This window comes from Carcharodon carcharias, chromosome 13 (assembly GCF_017639515.1).
Source record: "Carcharodon carcharias isolate sCarCar2 chromosome 13, sCarCar2.pri, whole genome shotgun sequence".
NCBI classification, from domain to species: Eukaryota; Metazoa; Chordata; class Chondrichthyes; order Lamniformes; family Lamnidae; genus Carcharodon; species Carcharodon carcharias.
In genome coordinates, this window is record NC_054479.1 from 141,445,537 (window position 1) to 141,464,295 (window position 18,759).

At 46.8% G+C, this 18,759-nt stretch overlaps 1 protein-coding gene across 2 annotated transcripts in view; it reads right to left on the reverse strand.

Moving 5' to 3' along the window:
- The window catches only part of frmd4a (FERM domain containing 4A), a 559,644-nt gene that overhangs the window by 390,183 nt on the left and 150,702 nt on the right, over nt 1-18,759 (reverse strand). Inside the window, exon 1 of one of the 2 annotated variants that reach the window (XM_041203004.1) lies at nt 14,100-14,268. The exons of the other annotated variant lie outside the window; for it this stretch is intronic. Within the exon in view, the coding sequence (XP_041058938.1) occupies nt 14,100-14,258 (159 nt within the window). The 5' untranslated portion in view covers nt 14,259-14,268. Of the gene's footprint in view, nt 1-14,099; nt 14,269-18,759 lie in introns of those variants that run through there. 2 annotated transcript variants of the gene reach the window in all.

Consider the following 18,759-nt stretch of genomic DNA (forward strand, 5'->3'; position numbering starts at 1 on the left):
ACCAGTGATAGAGGAACTGTATGTTTGTGGAAGGGGTGTCAATCAAGCGGGATGCTTTGCTCTGGACAGTGTCAAGCTTGTTGAGCGTTGTTGGAGCTGCACTCATCCAGAGAAGTGGAGACTATCCCATCCCACTACCGACTTGTGCCTTGTAGATGGTGGACACAGGCTTTGGGGAGTCAGGAGGTGAGCTACTCTCCGTAGAATTCCCAGCCTCGACCGGCTCTTGTTGCCACAGTATTTATATGGCTAGTCCAGTTGTTTCTGGTCAATGGATGATGATGGTGGGGGATTCAGTGATGGTAATGCCATTGAATGTCAAAGGGAGATGGCTAGATTCTCTCTTGTTGGAGATGGTCATTGCCTGGCACTTGTGCAAATATTACGAGAAAAGGGGGCAGAGGGCAATTCTGTCTCTATGTCTCCTTGTTCCCCAGTTCAGGCATCAGAGGAGGATTTTGGGAGGGCTGAGGGTGGGAGTGATGGAGCATAGCGATCTCGCCAGACAGCGTAGGACAGGCCTCATACACTATCATCCCGCCTTCTCTTTTTTATCTTTGAAGGCTTATAAATGGACAAAGTACCAAACGTACCATTCCACTCACCATTGCATTTTACTGAATTATGATAACGTTCACAGTGAATTAAGTAGCTCCAGCTTCCTTTCACATGACCCAAGACATGCAGTTTTAAATATTTGTGGTTCTGTGACATGTTTTTGACAAATGAAACAATTTTCAGAGTCAATTCTTTGGCTATCAGCAGCCAAGCAGCTTTACTTTGTAAAACCGGGAGAACATTTTAAATGGAAAATCCTGTCAGAGAAAGGTCAGTGACCGAGAGGCACTTGCTACTTATGACAGATTTATGGACTTTCTACAATCGAGTCCACACATCAGGGCCTAGTCCCAAGCAGCGTTTTGCACAAAGCTCACTCTCAGTGAAGTCAGAGGCTGGAGTGTGGAGTATCTCGTTCCACTGCCCCACCTTCAATCGCGCTTGTGAGACCTCCATATGAAAACTGTGGCACCTGAATGGAGCCCATTCACCTTCTCGGTGAACACTGCAACAATCCCAACCTGCTGTCCCTTCGCCTTGCTGAAGAACAAGGGTGTGGTCGCATGGTGCTTATGTTACTGGACTCGTCCAGAAGGCTGGGTTATTAATCCAGAGACATGAGTTCAAATCTCACAATGGTAGCTGGGAAAATGAAATTCAGCTAACTGAATTAAAAAACTAATATCAAAGGTGGGGATCATGAGACCACCAGATTGTCATAAAATCCAACCGGAAGGAAGTCTGCCATTTTCACCAGGCCTGGCCCAGTCTTAAATGTGACTCCAGATCCACATTTTAATGTGCTGAACTCTTAACTGCCCTCTGAAAGGGTATAGCAGGCCACTCGGTTGCACTGGAAGGGTAATAGTTTCTGACCCCACCAGCAACGCCTACATCCCGTGAACGAATAAAGATAGCTCCCACGTGGAGTCACTTCTGCTGTACTGGACCTTAATAACATTCGTCGCTTGAGCAGAATTTAATGAGGGTCGCACCCCCTCCACCGACCTGATCCCCGGGAGCCCTGAGGTAATTAAGTTCCTAGCTGGCAGCAGGGATCGTGCCAGCGGGACTCCCGACTCCACAGGGAACGTTTAACTGCTGCACTTCCCCCAGCAGGGCGGAATCCCTGCCCTTGGCCAATCAGAGGCTGGCAGCTCTCCAGCACTGGCTGCACCACCGAGAGTGGCAGCTGCTGCCATTACGACTCTTGGGTCATCGTCACGGATCATCGGTGGATCCCTTGGAGAAAGGTTAAGTGACAGGGAGGGGGGGGTCACCTGCAGTACTGTGAGGAAGATGAAGGGTTTCAGAGGAAAGAGACGGGGATCGACCCTCCGCGGCCTTCCCCTTTCCCAACGCTGGCTCCCCCCATCAGGCACTGGCTGCCTGTGAATCAGGGACGTCCCCAGCCACCAACTAGACCACAAGCAAATGCGACAGAATGCTGCTGGGTGAATTAAAGCAGGGGCGGGTTTAGGCCCGTAAATGGGCATTAATTTCCCATTGGCATCTGGGCTGGAAGACTGCCCATTGGCCTTTCCGCCCTGGGTGTAACTGGCAGAGACGGGGAGGACGGTGGTGTCCCCACCCCACACCCTCCCACCCAATTGAGTGCTCCTCCCCATCTTGGAACTTGCCTCCAGGAGGGCACTAGATTCCACGCCTTATGACTATATCACTAGTACACCACCCTATACCACTTCCCACTCCCTGGTATGATCTCAGACATATCAACCTCCACTTATCATGTGCATTCCTTGTTGCTCTATCCCTAATGGAAAAACAGAGCTAAATACTTAACCTCGGGATTATTTAAAGAACAGTTGGATATTGTGACTGTAGCTTTCCAAAGGCTGGGATGGGCCAGTGGCCTCTCTTAAACCCATCATCATAGGCTCTTTCCAAGGAGTCCAAATATGGGGTGGTCTAGAGATTATTTTATACATTCTTCATGGGTATTCGGTTAAACCTTCTTCAAAAAGAATGGCGGACTTTCCAGTAGATTATAATAATTAGAGCGCGACTTCTCACTCAGATAGCACAAAATGTAAACTGACGATTTACTCAGCTGCTAATGTATCCAAAGCTGATTTTGCAATAACCCTTAATAAAGACATTTCCCCACTGATAAGCTATTAATTTAACTATTGGCCACCCCGTTAACGCTACTGCTGGCCGGGTGGGTGAGTGACCCGTTAACGCTACTGCTGGCCGGGTGGGTGAGTGACCCATTAACGCTACTGCTGGCCGGGTGGGTGAGTGACCCGTTAACGCTACTGCTGGCCGGGTGGGTGAGTGACCCGTTAATGCTACTGCTGGCCGGGTGGGTGAGTGACCCGTTAACGCTACTGCTGGCCGGGTGGGTGAGTGGCCCGTTAACGCTACGGCCAGAATGTTCTGCTGGCTGGGTGGGCGAGCGCCTGACCCGAGCGTGGGTGGAATGACCCGCGGTGATGTCGGGCGAGGGTCCCAACGTCGTCGCGCACTCGTTTGATATTTCGGTTGGCGGGTGCAAGCTGGAGTGGGCAGAGCGCCACCCAACAATTACCAGGCCTAGTGAGGCCATTAACAATCTAACTGAATTCAATTTTTCGCTGCCCGTCCAATCTTACGCTCGGCGGCCAGACGAGTCGGCCCGAGCGGCCTTTGCGAAACTTCATCCACACGGCAGGATGAGGTTTCAACCCGTCGTTAAAAAAAAATTTTTTTTAAATTTCATCCCGTGAGGGGACATGTTTTTTTTAACAACTTGAAATTCTTTATGTTTGATATCTTCGTCTCCCTGAGGCAGCTCTGTGTGTGTGTGTGTGTTCCTCAGGGAGCCTTTCCTGTGCGCAACCGCGTGGGGTTCCCTGCTCGCTCTCCTCCTCCCCACCTCCACCCCCCCCCCGACCCCCGCACAGGCAGCGCTCGGTGCCGCAATCGGCTTCCCTACCGCTCCCGCTCATCCCCACCGAACCTGTCCAACACGGGCAGAATCCTGGCCTAGATTTTTTTTTTGCTGATTTACTAGCTTTTCCAGTAATTATTTGTTGGAACTTTAATTTGAAACCATTTGGGGGGTTCCGTACGCTATAAAAATTGTGCGAAAGCTTGTATGTGTAGCTGTAGCGCCCCCTGTGGCTGCCTTGCTGTCTACAGTGGGTGGCATCTCCATCTGTCACATTGGAGACCAGGGATTGAATCCTCCAGGGTAGATCATGTCCATAACAGGTAGGTTGATGATGTTTTTGTCACTTTCTTTATCCTTTCACGGGATGTGGGCGTCACTGGCAAGGCCAGCATTTGTCGTCCATCCCTAATTGCCCTTAAACCAAGCTTGTTAGGTCATTTCAGAGGGCAATTAAGAGTCAACTGTATTGCTTAGGTGTGGAGCCACATGTAGGCCAGACTGGGTAAGGATGGGAGATTTCCTTCTCTAAAGGGCATTAGTGAACCAGATGGGTTTTTACGACAATCAATGGTAGCATCACGGTCACCATTACTGACTGGGACTTGCTTCATATTCCAGATTGATTCATTGAATCTGAATTCCACCAGCTGCCACAGTGGGATTTGAACCCTGTGTCTCGAAAGTATTATCATGGTCACCATTACTGACTGGGACTTGCTTCATATTCCAGATTGATGTACTGAATCTGAATTCCACCAGCTGCCACAGTGGGATTTGAACTCCTGTGTCTCGAAAGTATTCGCCTCAGACTCTGGACATTGTCATTACCATTATGCCACTGTCCCACCCTATACATATTTGCATCCCTTTTTACACTTGTATGATCTGTGCTAGATAAATGTATTAAAAGCAGGATGATGGCAAACCCGGCTTAAAGGAAGAGTTGATAGACCTTTAGCAAACTGCGCCTGTGGTACAGGGATTGACAGCACGTCTACCTCCTCTCTCAATTCAGTCATGCCAAGTTGGAGGATTTGCCATTAATTACTATGGGGTGCTTGGAATGGTCCATCATAACTGCGGTGGGAAACTGGCAGGAGTCCTACAGAAATAACTCAAGTTATGGACAACACTTAACAACAAAATGAAAATAAAATCCCATAATGTAATCTGCAGCGCTGACCATCCCACCTATTTGGCAGCTTCCACAAAAATGGCCACATTGATCCCTTGGGAAATAAAGAATTGACAAGATCTGTAAACAAGATGTGCACAATGTTGCCAGAAAAGGCTTATTTCACTCACGCTACAGAAACCTTCCCTATGGTGGAACACTCACTCTGATCAGTCATTTACAACTCCACAAATAGTCATTCTTCATCGCAAGGTCTTTTCTACTTGAGAGATTCTTTATCTGTAATTCTCCTGTCACATTTTATAAAGAGTCTTAAATTAATGTTAGGGTATTAAATGATTGCAGGTCAACTTCATGAACATTCATTTTGCTAATGGATAATCAGCCACACACTTTCCACAACTCCTCTCAGTACCAGGGCCATGAATGGTGTGGTAGCTGATTACCTGTTTGGCACTAATTGTTGTTAAATCAGTGCCAAAGTCCTTTGTGAGGCCGATGGTTCTTTATCCATCACAGCAGAATTCCAATAAATGACAACTTTAACATCAGAGGGACAGCTGATTCGCTTCTGACCCTGGATGCTTTCCTGATCCACGACTTCCCAACTTCCCTTCAACACAGCTACTTTGGACGTGATTCACAATTTAGGGTTTTCCCAGGGGCCAACAATACTCCTCCACAACCCACCCCCTACCGCCTCCCCACCCCACCCCACCCCCGCCACCCTGTCCTCCCCACCCCGACACCCCCCATCCCCTCCCCACCCAAACCCCCCTCCCCACCACCCCCCTCCCCAACCCCACCTCTCCCCCCACCCCGCGCCCCCGCCACTACCCCCCTGTCCCATCAGTCAGACCACCTATTTCCGCTTCCTTAATATTGCCTGACTTCACTCCTGTCTCAGCTCATCTGCTGCTGAAGCCCTCATTCATGCCTTTATCATCCCCAGACTCGAATTCTAATGCACTCCTGGTTGGCCTCCCACATCCTACCCTCCATAAACTTGAGGTCATCCAAAACCCAGCCATGTCCTAACTCACACCATGCCCCATTTGCCTATTCCACCCCCCACCCAACCCCACCGCCCCCCCACCCCCCCCCAACCCCTTGTGCTCACTGTGCTACACTGGCTCCCAGTCAAAAAACATCTTGATTTAAAAATTCTCATCCTTGTTTTTAAATCCCTCCATGTCCTCACCCCTCCCTATCTCTGTAATCTCCAGCCCCATAACCCTCCGAGATATCTGCGCTCATCTAATTCTGGTCTCTTGTGCATTCCCGATTATAATTGCTCCACCATTGGGAGCCGTGAGGTCAGCTGCCCAGGCCTCGAGCTCTTGGACTCCCTCCCTAAACCTTTCCACCTCTCTACCTCGCCTTTAAGACACCCCTTTACAAGCTACCTCTTTGACCAAGCCTTTGGATCATCAAGTCTAATATGGCTCGGTGTCAGACTTTGTTCCATAATGTTCCTCTGGAGCACTTTGGGATGTTTCATTGCTTTAAAGGCACTATGTAAATATAAGTTGTTGTTGTTGTTGTTGAAGCACTCGTTCAGGAGGGTGTCGTTGTCTCAAAGCTGAGCGGGTGGGAGAGCCACGGAGGAATGGGAAAAGCGCCACGCAGGGGACAAACGGGCTGCTCAGAAGCAGCGGTCCCTTTAAGATGAGCGCGTCTGTAACCACGTGACAATATTAAAGGGGCCGCGTGATGCCAGCAAGCCCACTGCGCACAGCGGAGACAAGCCAGAGGGAACGTTGCAGAGGAGCCTGCAGAGGTTTGCCTCTCAGTCTGCGTTGCCTTGGATGAGTAGGGCACATCGACGGGCACACCAGAAGGAATTCGAAAATCCTGCAGGAGGAGACAATCCCCAACGGTAAACGGCTGTGGGCCCAGCTCCATCCCCAGGCATGTGGGAAAGGGCCCTCCACTGAAGGAACCGAAAACGTGGGGAAATATCTTTGTTGCCACTCCACAACATGATGCCGTGCAGTGGATAGTTGCTGTTGGTAAAAATAATTAATCTCTGACGGAGGGCGGAATCGTCCCAGATTTGCACTGAGTGCGGTAGCGGGAGGGGAAAAACGATATTTTACCCGTCGGCCGCTATGGGGGCTTTTCAGGCCGTATCGTCCCGAACCCGCCTCATTAATTGTGCATTCCCGGGGAACACGCCGTTTGCATGGCGGGGATGGGCGGGCTCCGATTCGCCAGCCACGCTGACACCTCACCGCTTCATCGTGCCAGGCACCACCTTTAATGTACAGCCGCGCTCAGCGCTTCCAGCCCAGGGCTGCAGCAAAGGAGACGTGGCCCCGAAAGGCAAAAAGACTGCAGCCCTCGAGCGCCGTCTGGGCACCGTGGAGGCCCCACTGTGATGTCCTCCACTCCCGCTCTGGCCACAGGAGGGGCAGCTACGTTACCACGCCGGCTTGGTAGGCGATGGCAGTGGTGATCAGTGCCAATACTGCACAGAACAGGTTGGTCATCCAATGCAGACAGAGGATGAATGATTTCATCCGTGCTGCCAGGGTAAGGCAACCATCTCATCACTCTAACTCACACACTCACAAGCCCATCACACACTCACTGGCATCTCACTCACTGGCATCTCACTCACTGCCAGCTCAAGGGACATCACCACTCATTCTCTCACACACACCCTCACATCTCCATCTGGCCTCATCTCCTCTGGAGACTGCCTCCTCAGCCCTCACCATCTTGAGTTCACTTGCACAGGTCAACGTGTGCCACCCCACACACACCCTGGGATACCCCCTTTCCCCAGTTCAGTCCTCATCCTGCAGCCCCTTCCCTTGCCTGAGGCCACTTCTCCCCCCTTCCCCAAGCAAGCCCTAGCCCTGCAGCTATTGAAAAGCCACCCACACATGGCTGGTCAGGTAGGTAGAGACCTGCCCGTGAGCCCCCCTAAAAGTGATGTGGTGCTGTCTGTGAAGCCTGGAGCTGATGACTGTGAGTGCTGCTCGAAGCAAGGTAGGCAAACAAACCTCAAAGTCCCGAGTGAAGTGAAGCTCACCAAGTGCCCGCCTTATATATGCTGTTGTGAAACACGTTGGCGTGTTTTCCTGCCGATGTGGGCAGACGGTCCAGTGGTGGTGGGGGGGGGGCAGTGGGTGGATGGGTGAGTGGGTGGGCTGGCCTTATAATGAGGTGCTGATGTATTACAACGAGGTTCCTGACGTCCGATGTGGGGGGGGGAAAGCGGCCCTCCATCAGCGGGTGGAACGGGCGATCGTAAACTGGTTTTCATGACTTTGTGAAACCAATTTTTGGCCTTCTCACCATCTTGCCCATTCACGCCATCAAACACGCCCGATGCCAGCGGGGCACAGAGAATCCTGGCCCAAGTTGCTGTCCCAATGCACCGCACCATTGCTCAACTTTACTCCTGTCCCTCAATCCTACAGGTTGTTGCAAGATTCACCCCATCCTTTGCATGTATTTTGCATCATGTGGTGCATACGATGACCTGATTGTCACAAGTGTGGGGAGTACTGAATTCCTATTGGACAACGCCGCATTCGGTGATCTCAACCAAGGTTCCACAACTGATCCCAGCATTTCTACAACACCGGCGTCCCAGCCACTGAACAGAGACTTGCTTGTGATGGTCCCTCTGACTGGCCAACTGGATAATGCTCATGGTTTAGGCTAACACGTGATGATTGGCCAACTCGGTGACACGTGCAAATCTCAAGTCCGTCATTTGTCAGCATCTCCCAGACAGAAGAGAATAAAACAGGGAAGGATAGTTCCTGTTTTGTTCAATCTGATGATAACAAAACTGCATCTTTTCATTGCTTGTGATTTTCAAAGGATTCTTGGTCCTTGCAGATTTACAATTAGCAAATCAGAATTTATATACCCAATAATGGAAGAACATAGAATTGAATCAATTTGCAAGGGTTTATCCTCGAACGTTCCCCAGCTCCCCTTGCCCTCTAAAGGAAAAATAAGGAAAAGTATACAACTTTTAGCTTGGGAATTCTCAACCCATCTGGTCGAGAAAACAAATCTGTACCAAGATGTTTTTCATCTGACACACACACATACACACACACACATATATATACAAACATACATATACAAACATACACATACACACACACACATACAGACACACGCTGGCAAATAGAAAACATTGTACTGGTACAGCAGTCAAACAGCTGCCTGCCCCTGCAAAGTTTTGCGTGAACAGGATTGAAGTGCATCTATGTGGGAGCTATTAATGTCACTAAACACTATGTGATAATAAAAGCGGCACTGACTAACAGAGCGAATCAGCACAGGACATTTGAATTTGCTGAGTTACAACAACTTGCATTTATATTGCACTGTAATTTTACAACCACATTGTTATTTCAGACAAATTCACCGCCAAATATAGTTCAAGCCCCTATTGTTCTACTCACTGTTGTGACTGCTCTGTAACTTCCGATATACATAAGAACATGATAAATTGGATATAAAGAAAAGCCAAAATTAAGCTTGCTCATCATCTAGGTTCATGGCCAGGACCTGCAAAGACCCAGTTTCATCTCCCTCCTGCATTGCTCAATCCCATATCCCCTACTCCCTCATGAACATGGAACTGCCTGTTTGTTTTTTGACAATTCTGTACTCATCTGTTCTATCCTAACCTCAAGTGCTTAATTATTCACTGCATTATGATTTGTGGTTTCCTTAATATTCCCTGGCTGTTTTCTTGTTCAGTGCAAAGAACTTTACCAGGTATCAGTAAGGGTCGGCAGAGAGCTGCCTAGCACAAAGTCATGACAAGTTCAATGAGACTCCAAGAAGCCTCAGGATAACAACAGGAAACATAATGAAACTGTCTTTTACCCAATGAAGTTAGAGCCCCAGATTTTTAATAAAACAAAATCATTTTTCCTACAGTGAACATGCTTCCACATGAACATATGTCTTCATATCATTACTGTGACGGACGTGGCACTATACGAAACACGCATATTCCTTTCCACTACAGGGAGTAAAATAATGCATTTGGGCATTTTAGCTCTTCACAGTTTCATGTTAAATGGACCCTCAGTGTTTTAAATGAGAAAGATCCCTGGATCACACTATCACATGAAGAGTGGCTGGTTATATTGGTAACAGTAAGGCCACAAGGAATTCCTCCTCCACATATATCTTGCAGTCGGTGCTGATTACATCCTTGACCTCTCGCAATCCATTAGCCAGCTGCTGATGTGCCTGCTCTACACTGTCCAATTTACACGTTATCTCCGCATGAATTCCAATTTCCAACCTTGCCAAAGGGTTTGAAAAGAGGAAATTCTGAAAAAGGACGGTCATTAAGGGGAGAGGGTGTCAAAAAAAGGAACGAGACAAGAACAAAGACTAATGGAGCACACATAAATTGCCATGTATTCCTGCACAGACCTCTGTCAAGATTTCTGTTCAAGGCTCATCTTTAGCAGCTTTAAGGGAGATTATTCCTTGGCCTGTGAACAAATAGTCATTGCCTGTACAGCATTTTTTTAACCTGGAGATGGTTAATCAAGCAGACAGAACAACAGCAATTTTAATATTCATTCTCTGTTGTAATAAAGAAATATGATGCAGTACAATTCCTTGCCTCCAGTCCAGAGGCAATAAAATATAAAATTCCCTTTCAGTGTGTGCATATGTAATGAGCAAGTGGGAGCGAATAAGAATCAAACATTAAAACAGAGGGAGATCATTTTCATTAATTCTACTGCTGCAAAATATCTTCTGCCGATAAGCAGACAACTGAAATCTAGTAATAGGACCACACCATTTTATACTAAAAACTGGGTTCAGCAATAGATATGGTGAGAAAGCTGAAACTGACCAAAAATCTGAGAACAATCACAATTTGTATAACGATTATACAGAAAACGACTAAAGGAAATACGTATGACACAGCTATTCCACACTGTAGCTGCTGATCCGCAGTAAATCTTTCTGAATGCTGATTGTTTGGATGTAGGATTTTGTGTCTGACAAGCTCCCAAGCTTACAGATTTACGGCCAGAATTTTGACAGGCCCAGCACGCCAACGTGTAAGATGACGCACGGTGACATCGGGCGTGTGTCCCGATGTCAGCGCACGTCATTTAGATATTAAGCTCGGCAGCTGCGGGCTGGAGGTGGCTGCGCTCCGGTCGAACTGTCCGCAGCCGGTTAAGGCCACTTAAAAAACCAATTAAAGTAGTTATCAACTCTGCCCGTCGTTGGCAGGTGGAGGGGGGAGGGGCAGGCGAAGAGCCCAGGCAGCCTTCGCATTTTTCGGGAAACCTCATCCACGGGTGGGACGAGGTTTCCGGAATGTTTTATTAAATAAATAATTTTTGCGCAGTTCATAAACATGTCCCGGCTCATGTGGAGGGGACGTGTCTAAATAATTTTTAACTTTATTCTTTATGAACTTTTATTATGTACTTAATCTCCCTGAGGCCGCTCCGTGCCTCAGGGAGATTTCTGCGCTCTCTGGCATGTACATGACCGAAAGAGTGCAGGCCCCGACTCTCTCTCCTCCCACCAACTCCCCCCCCCACCTCCTCCAGCGCTACCAGCTGTGCGTCATGCCGAGCTGGTCTTAATTGGCCAACCGTGGGTGGCAATCGGCTCCTGACCAGCAACCCCCCCCAACCCCCCCCCCAACAACCCCAACATGCAGAAACTTCTCCCCCTGTGGTGTACATACACCCCTGCCTTTCAAAGCACCCTAAAAAATCTTTTGAGACTTTGCAACATCTTGCAAATGATATCGACCCTACCACACAGGGCTTTGAAACTTGCATGGCAGGATCTAATAAGGCCAGTTAAACTGCTCCATAAATTTGGAGTTGACTTAACTCAGAGAACATTTTGCACTGGTGGTGAACTCTGCAAATCTAGTTTCTTCCCACATTTAAAAGTGTAATAGCTTCCATCCTCTGTAACTATTTCCGTTTGCTGTCAGAACATGTTTAAACTCCCATTAGCCCAGAAACAGCACACTGCTCCATCCCTTTCTATTTAAAATGCCTTCGAGCCAGTTGATGCTTTAACCAAAGGCTTTGGACATCTTTCTTTTCAAGTTCTTTCCTATTTAGTTGCCTTATTGAGCTACTCAGGCTAGAGTTTTCCACAACCTATTTCAGAAAGTTAAAACCCTTTATGTTTAGTGTGTTGTATTGCATTTAGGTGACACGTGCAACGTTAATTGAGGATTACAACAGCAACTTGCATTGCTATAGCACCTTTAACACAATAAGACAACCTAAGTCGCTTCACAGAGGCATTGTATGACTAAATCTGGCACCGAGCCACATAAGGAGATATTAGGGCCGATGACCAAAAGCTTGCGAACAAGCATCTTAAAAGGAGAAAAGAGAGGTAAAGAGTGGGGGGAGGTTTAGGGAGGGAATTCCAGAGCTTAAGGGCCCAGGTAGCTGAAGAGACGGCTGCCGATGGTGGAGTGATTAAAATCGAGGATGCTCAAGAGGCCTGAACTAGAGGAGCATAGGTATCTCGGAGGATTACTGGAGACGGAGAGAGAGAGTGGGGACAGGGTGTGGTAGTAGGTTCAATAAAATGCTATACCTTCAGATCTTTAGCTTTGGCTTCAGTTCAGCTGAGGTTGACGAAATGAAAGCCTTCTCTATGGTTGTGATAGGCCGAGATGGGCATGATGGACATTCTCAATCCAAATCCCTGGTGGATGCGAGTCCACCACACAAAAACTGCCTACTAGACGGAGAATCACACCCAAAAACTGACCAGGAGCAGCAGTGAGTGCTCTCCTGAGTAAGGAGCTGAGATATAGTAAAGGGTGGGGGGGGGGGGGGGTAGCAGAATAAAGGGAATTTATCCCAATAGTACAGCTGATCCGAGGGTACTTGACACCGACTGTGGCTGATGGTTGCCAAAACGGAAAACATGTTTCAATTCACCAACACCAGCAGAAAAACATTACTTTCAGATTAAGTACATATGGAATAACAAAAATGAGGTGAAAGTTTAACTTCTAAACAAAGGCATATTTGTCCTGCAGAATATAGGGATTAAAAACAACCGATTAGAACCATATTTACTTTGTGTTTTCATTTGGAAGATATTAACAAACTGCAGCGATCTGCGTTTAAGTGGATAGTGTGGACTGGCTCATTAATATTTCTTTTGTGGAATATCTCCTGGCTGTTTTAAATAGAATAAAATGCCAGCACTAATTCCATGTTTACTGGAATCTGACCATGGCAGACAATCTCTCTCTCTCTCTCTCTCTCAACTGGGAAAGACAACAACCCCAGCAATTCAATCTGTCAATAATACTTGTACTCTAGCAGAGGATAATCCCAGCCCAGCTCCCTGTTCTATATTCAGTGGATATACTGAGACACATGAATGGTTTCAATTGAAACAGAACCCAGGCCAAAAACTTGAGGGCAGAAATGAGACATTTGCTGTGCTTGTTTTCAGGCCGTGAAATGGGTGTAAAACGGGTGAAGCGAAGACGAATTTCAGGGACCGGTGTCCTTTACCACCCCCGCCTCCCCCCCCCCCCTCCACCCCTCCCTCAAGGAGACCTGATAGCCAGCTTTTACAAAGTGGGCTGGGGGAGGGGGAGAAGCAGCGGTGGGGAGGGGGAACTGATTCTTCAGGAGTCCCTGCTGGCCAATCAGAACACGCGTTAAGCTTCACGTGTCTGCAGATGAGAGGCCTGGTGCCTGTTTTAGGACGCTTCGGACGATCGGAGCAGACGCTGGACGTGTCCAACTCGCATTCCCTTGACCTAGTTCGGGCACCGAGAAGGTTCTGGCTTCACTGCCACGTTCCTAAGGTTTGCCTCTTTCAGGCTAGTAGAGAAGTGAATATGGATCTTTTGTGGGGGTGAGTTTGAATTATTTAAAAAGAAATTGATGGGGGAACCCAGAAGGAGCAGAAGGAGCTTGTCCCACTCCACAGTGCTCCTGATGATCACTAACAACAGTCCAACCCCACTGGCCACCCCAGCGACCACACAGCTCCCCCACTCGGGCACTCACCCCACTCATGCAGAAGGATGAACTGCACAGGTGTGGCAGGTGCCTAAGTCAAGCCAGTGGGTTTCTACCACTTTGCGGCTATTAAAAGATTAAATTTCAGATTGCTGACATACTGAAATGGCTTAATTTGCACACGTTGTAATTGTTGGCCATCTGTCTTTAAATTGCAACATGTAGATTTTTTTGAGAGTTTATATACAGACAAGAAGTCTTTTAAATGATGGTGATGCAAATAAAGAACAAAACTCAAAGGACAGCTGTACCTATAATAACGCATCCTCTTGACTAGAACGAACCCTGTATGCTCAATGCGAGATAGAGCTTTTTAAAGCTCTTGAAACCCACCCCAATTTCTTTTCAATAAATGAATAGTTGGACATGCTTTGCAGAAGTTGGACAGTTAGCAGTGCAGTCTTGAACTGGGAAGCAGAGCCAGCCAACATACTTCTGGTAATAACTGAACTCTCCCCACCTGATAAACACCTCGGGAAATACACCATGGTCTCAGAAGCAGCTGCACTGCACGGAGATTACCAAAACGCCAATTACGAAGAGCTCGGGCGGTGAGGTTCCAGACCAGACTATCCCAGTTGTACAGCAAATCTTCAAAGCTGAACAGAACAGTAGCCATTGCATCGGTAAGCGAAACCTCCTTCAGTTCAAACTGATTCTCCTCTCTCTCTCTCTCTCTCGAGTGTGGCTCCCAAGTCAATACTGTAAATTGAAAATGACACTCAAATCTTTTTTTTTCCTTACTCACTGTACAATTTCTGGAGCCAAAGGAAAAGAGTTGGAGCCAATATCAACTTTTCTTCTTTCCCATAAGAAATATTCCTCAGAGACATCATTGGCTACCCCAGAGCAGGACCAAACCCCAGATCAACTCCAGAGACCAGGCTCCAGAGACCAAGCATCTTCAACTTGTACAGATGATGAAAGTGCCTTCATGTAAGGCTCTCATGACAAATAGAAAGGCCACTCCCAGTACTGACTCTGATTTTCGAATAGGAAAGGGACGCACATAAAAGGAACACTCAGCTGGACTGTTCAGCTGCCAGAACTCTGTTCCGGGGAAAGAATGTTCTTCTGCCAACATTCCCCTGACATTCCATTTCACTATTTTAGGGTCAACGGCGCCAAAGTGCTCCATGTACACAGAGCACCACTAAAAACAAGAGAGGCAAAGCCGGGACTGCAGACTTTAAAACTACTTGCCAATTTGCATCTGAGGATAATAACATTACAATATAACCATAAAATAGCATCTTGCTTCCACCGTTAATGCATTGCAGCCCTGTTGCCGGAGTTAATTCCTTCTTAATTGCATTCTGTAATCATTGGCTTGCTGTTGAGATAGAAACTGTTGGCCAACCACCTCAGCCTTTGACATTCCTTGAAATACAGGCCACGGAATTTTACATTGAATCTACTCCTTCACACAGCCATTGATTGCATAATTTAAGATAACCGGAAGCTTAATCTGAACTATTCCGTTTTGTTATTTTAATTTGTTGCAGTGCAGTGCAGACCCCCACAAAGAAGGAGACATGATTTACATTTTACATCAAAATAAAGTGGATCTGTCCATAAAACAACCTTGTATTCTCTGGCGATAAAGTCTCAGCAAATTGTCAATCTGTCGCACCCCAGAGAAGATAAACTTTTTAATACTGCACACCGTACGTGCTCTGCTTAATAAAGGGTTTTTATCATTTTGTTTTAAACAATTTATTATTACCAATTAAAACTCTAATCTTCTTTCATGCACCTATCTGACTTTGTAGCAGGGTTTTCAGAAAAGTTAGTATTAATTCTACCACCAATAATCGAAAAATTAAAAGACTGTTGCACCTTTAATGACTACAGGGCATGCCAAAACACTTTACAGCCAATGAAGTATAGTCACTGTTGTAATGTAGGAAATGTAGCAGCCAATTTGTGCACAGCAAGCTCCCATAAACAGAAAGGTGAAATGACCAAATAATTTATTTTTGTTATGTTGACAGAGGGGTAAAAATCTGCCAGGAGTGAAAAAAGTTTTTTCTCATCTCACATTCGCTTCTTTTGCAAAACACTTTAAAACTGTGCCCTCTGGTTCTTGATCGGTTTATGAGTGGGAACAGTTTCTCTCTATCTACTTTGTCAAGGCCCCTCATGATTTTGAAAACTTCTATCAAGTCTCCTCTTAGCCTTCTGCTCTCCAAGGAAAACAGTCCCAACTTCTCCAATCTTTCCGCATAACTGAAGTGTCTCATCCCTGGAACCGTTCTCATAAACCTCTTCTGCACTTTCTCCAATGCGTTCACATCCTTCCTGCAGTGTGGCACCCAGAACTGTACACAATACTCCAGCTGAGGTCTAACCAGTGCCTTATATAAGTTCATCATAACCTCCCTGCTCTTGTACTCTATGCCCCTATTAATGAAGCCTAGAATACTGTATGCTTTAGTAACAGCTCTCTCTACCTGTCCTGCCACCCTTAATGACTTATGTACAAATGCACCCAGGTCTCTCTGCTCCTGCACACCCTTTGGAATAGTATCCTTTATTTTATACTGTCTCTCCATGTTCTTTGTACCAAAGTGTATCACCTCACATTTCTCCACGTTAAACTTCATCTGCCACCTTTCTGCCCACTCCACCAATGTGTCAATGTCCTTTTGAAGTTCTACACTGTCCTCCTCACAGTTTACAATTATCCCAAGTTTTGTGTCTTCTGCAAACTTTGAAATTGCCTCCTGCACACCAAGTTCTTGATCATTTATATATATCAGGAAGAACAAGGGTCCCAGAACCGACCCATGGGGAACTCCACTACAAACTTTCTTCCAGCCTGAAAAACGCCTATTAACCATTACTCTCTGTTTCCTATCCCTCAGCCAATTTTGTATTGATGGCCAGAAAAGGTGCGTTCAAAGCACGGCCAAACAAGTTGAGTATCAACTTGTAACTCCATCCAATAGTTCAACAGTCCAATAGCTGTTGTGGGAGAGTGGGAGAGATTCCTGGTCAGCCATGTGTCTGCAGGAGAAGATGGCAAACCACTGCAGTATCTTGCCAAGCATAACCATGGGCGAAGAAGTCCATGGTCACCAACACCCTCTCAGGGCATGGTGCCTGAAGAGGATGCAGATCTGAGGACAAATTATCAGAGGGGGAAGGAGAAAAGAAATAAGAGCAGCAAAGAGAGCACAAGAAGAGACCAGCAGCTAAGGAAAAATGGGGTCCAATAGTCTTCGACTGACATGTATATAGTAAAAAGGATGCTGCAAGGAGGAGCAGGGCTGATTAGGGAGCAAAAAGGGGATTTACCCCTCAAGGCAAAGGGAATTTCTGACACACTAATTGAGTACTTTGCATCAGTCTTTACCAAGGAAGAACATGCTACCAAAATTGTCGTGAAAGCGGAGCCAATTGACACACTAGAAGGCTAAAAATAAAGAGGAGGCATTAGAAGCTCTGGCTGTATTTAAAGTTGTTAAGTCTTCAGGGCCAGATCAGATGCATTCGAAGATGCTGAGGGAAGTAAGAGTGGAAATTGAGGAGGCACTGGCCATAACCCTCTTTAGTTACGGGGTGGTGGTGCCAGAGGACTGGAGAATCGCAAACGTTACGTCCTTTTTCCCCTTCGAGAAGCAAAGGTTGAGAGGAGATTTGATAGAGTTTTTCAAAATCATGAGGAGTCTGGACAGAGAAGGTGGGGAGAAACTGCTCCCATTGGCAGAAGGGTTGAAAACCAGCGGACACTGGATCTAAGGTGATCGGCAGAAGGATCGGAGGTGACATGAGGAAAAATGTTTTTATGCAGCAAATGGTTAGGATCTGGAATGCACTGCCTGCAAATTTGGTATTGGTAAACTCAGTTGGGGTTTCAAAAGAGAATTGGATAATTACGTGAAGAGAAATATTTGTAAAACAAGGGAGAATAGGACTGGGTGAAATGCTAGAAAAGCTCAGCAGGTCTTGCAGCATCTGTGGAGAGAGAATCAGAGTTAATGTTTCAAGGCCGTATGACTCTTCTTAAGAGGACTGGGTGAGTTGCTCTTACAGAGAGCCAGCACAGACACAATAGGCAGAATGGCCTCCTTTTGTGCTGTAACCATTCTATTCTTAACACTATCAATTTTATGTGCTCCAAAAGTACAATGGCTCCCTTGAAGACTCAGTTGGGGTATTCTTTGCCCAATTTGCCACATAGATCAGCAACGATTCTTGGTTCGACCATTATTTTGGTGTGAGTTCATTAATCATAGCTTTTGACAGAAGTATTAGACAGGATACATGGCGCAGAAACAGGCCATTCAGCCTAACAGTCCATGCTAGTGTTTGTGCTCCAATCTAGCCTCCTCCCATCTTTTCTCATTGAACTCTATCATCACATGCCTCTATTCCCTTCTCCCTCAGATGCTTGTCTAGCCGCCCCTTAAAATAATTCAGTACTCCTCACCTCAGCCAATCTGTGCGGTAGCGAGTTCCACATTCTCACCACTCTCTGGACACTCTTCTGGATTCCCCATGGGATTCCCTGATGATTATCTTATGCCGATGGCCTCTAGTTTTGCTCTTTCCCACAAGTGGAAACATTCTCTCCATATCTAACTCTGTCAAAACCTTTCAGCAATTTGAAGGTCACCATTAGGTCACCCCTCAGCCTTCTCCTTTCAAGAGGAGTGAAACCCAACCTGTTCATCCTTTCCAGAAAGGCCTAACTTTACAGCTCCGATATCATCCTCGTAAATCTTTTTGTACCTCTTCGGTGCCTCAATACCTTGGCCGGAATTTCATGGCTGTGTCGCAGTGGGAACCGGGCGGTAAAATGTGGCGTGCCATTCTAACCGCCATTGACTTCGGCAGGGCCGCCGGTGTTAAATCCCGCCCCACGTTTATAATATGGCCACCAGGAGTTGGCCAAAGTTTAAAAATAAGGACAAAAACAAAAAACTGCGGATGCTGGAAATCCAAAACAAAAACAGAATTACCTGGAAAAACTCAGCAGGTCTGGCAGCATCGGCGGAGAAGAAAAGAGTTGACGTTTCGAGTCCTCATGACCCTTCAGCAGAACTGGTTGAATCCAAGGAGAGGGGTGAAATATAAGCTGGTTTAAGGTTGGGGGGGGGGTTTGGGTTGGGGGA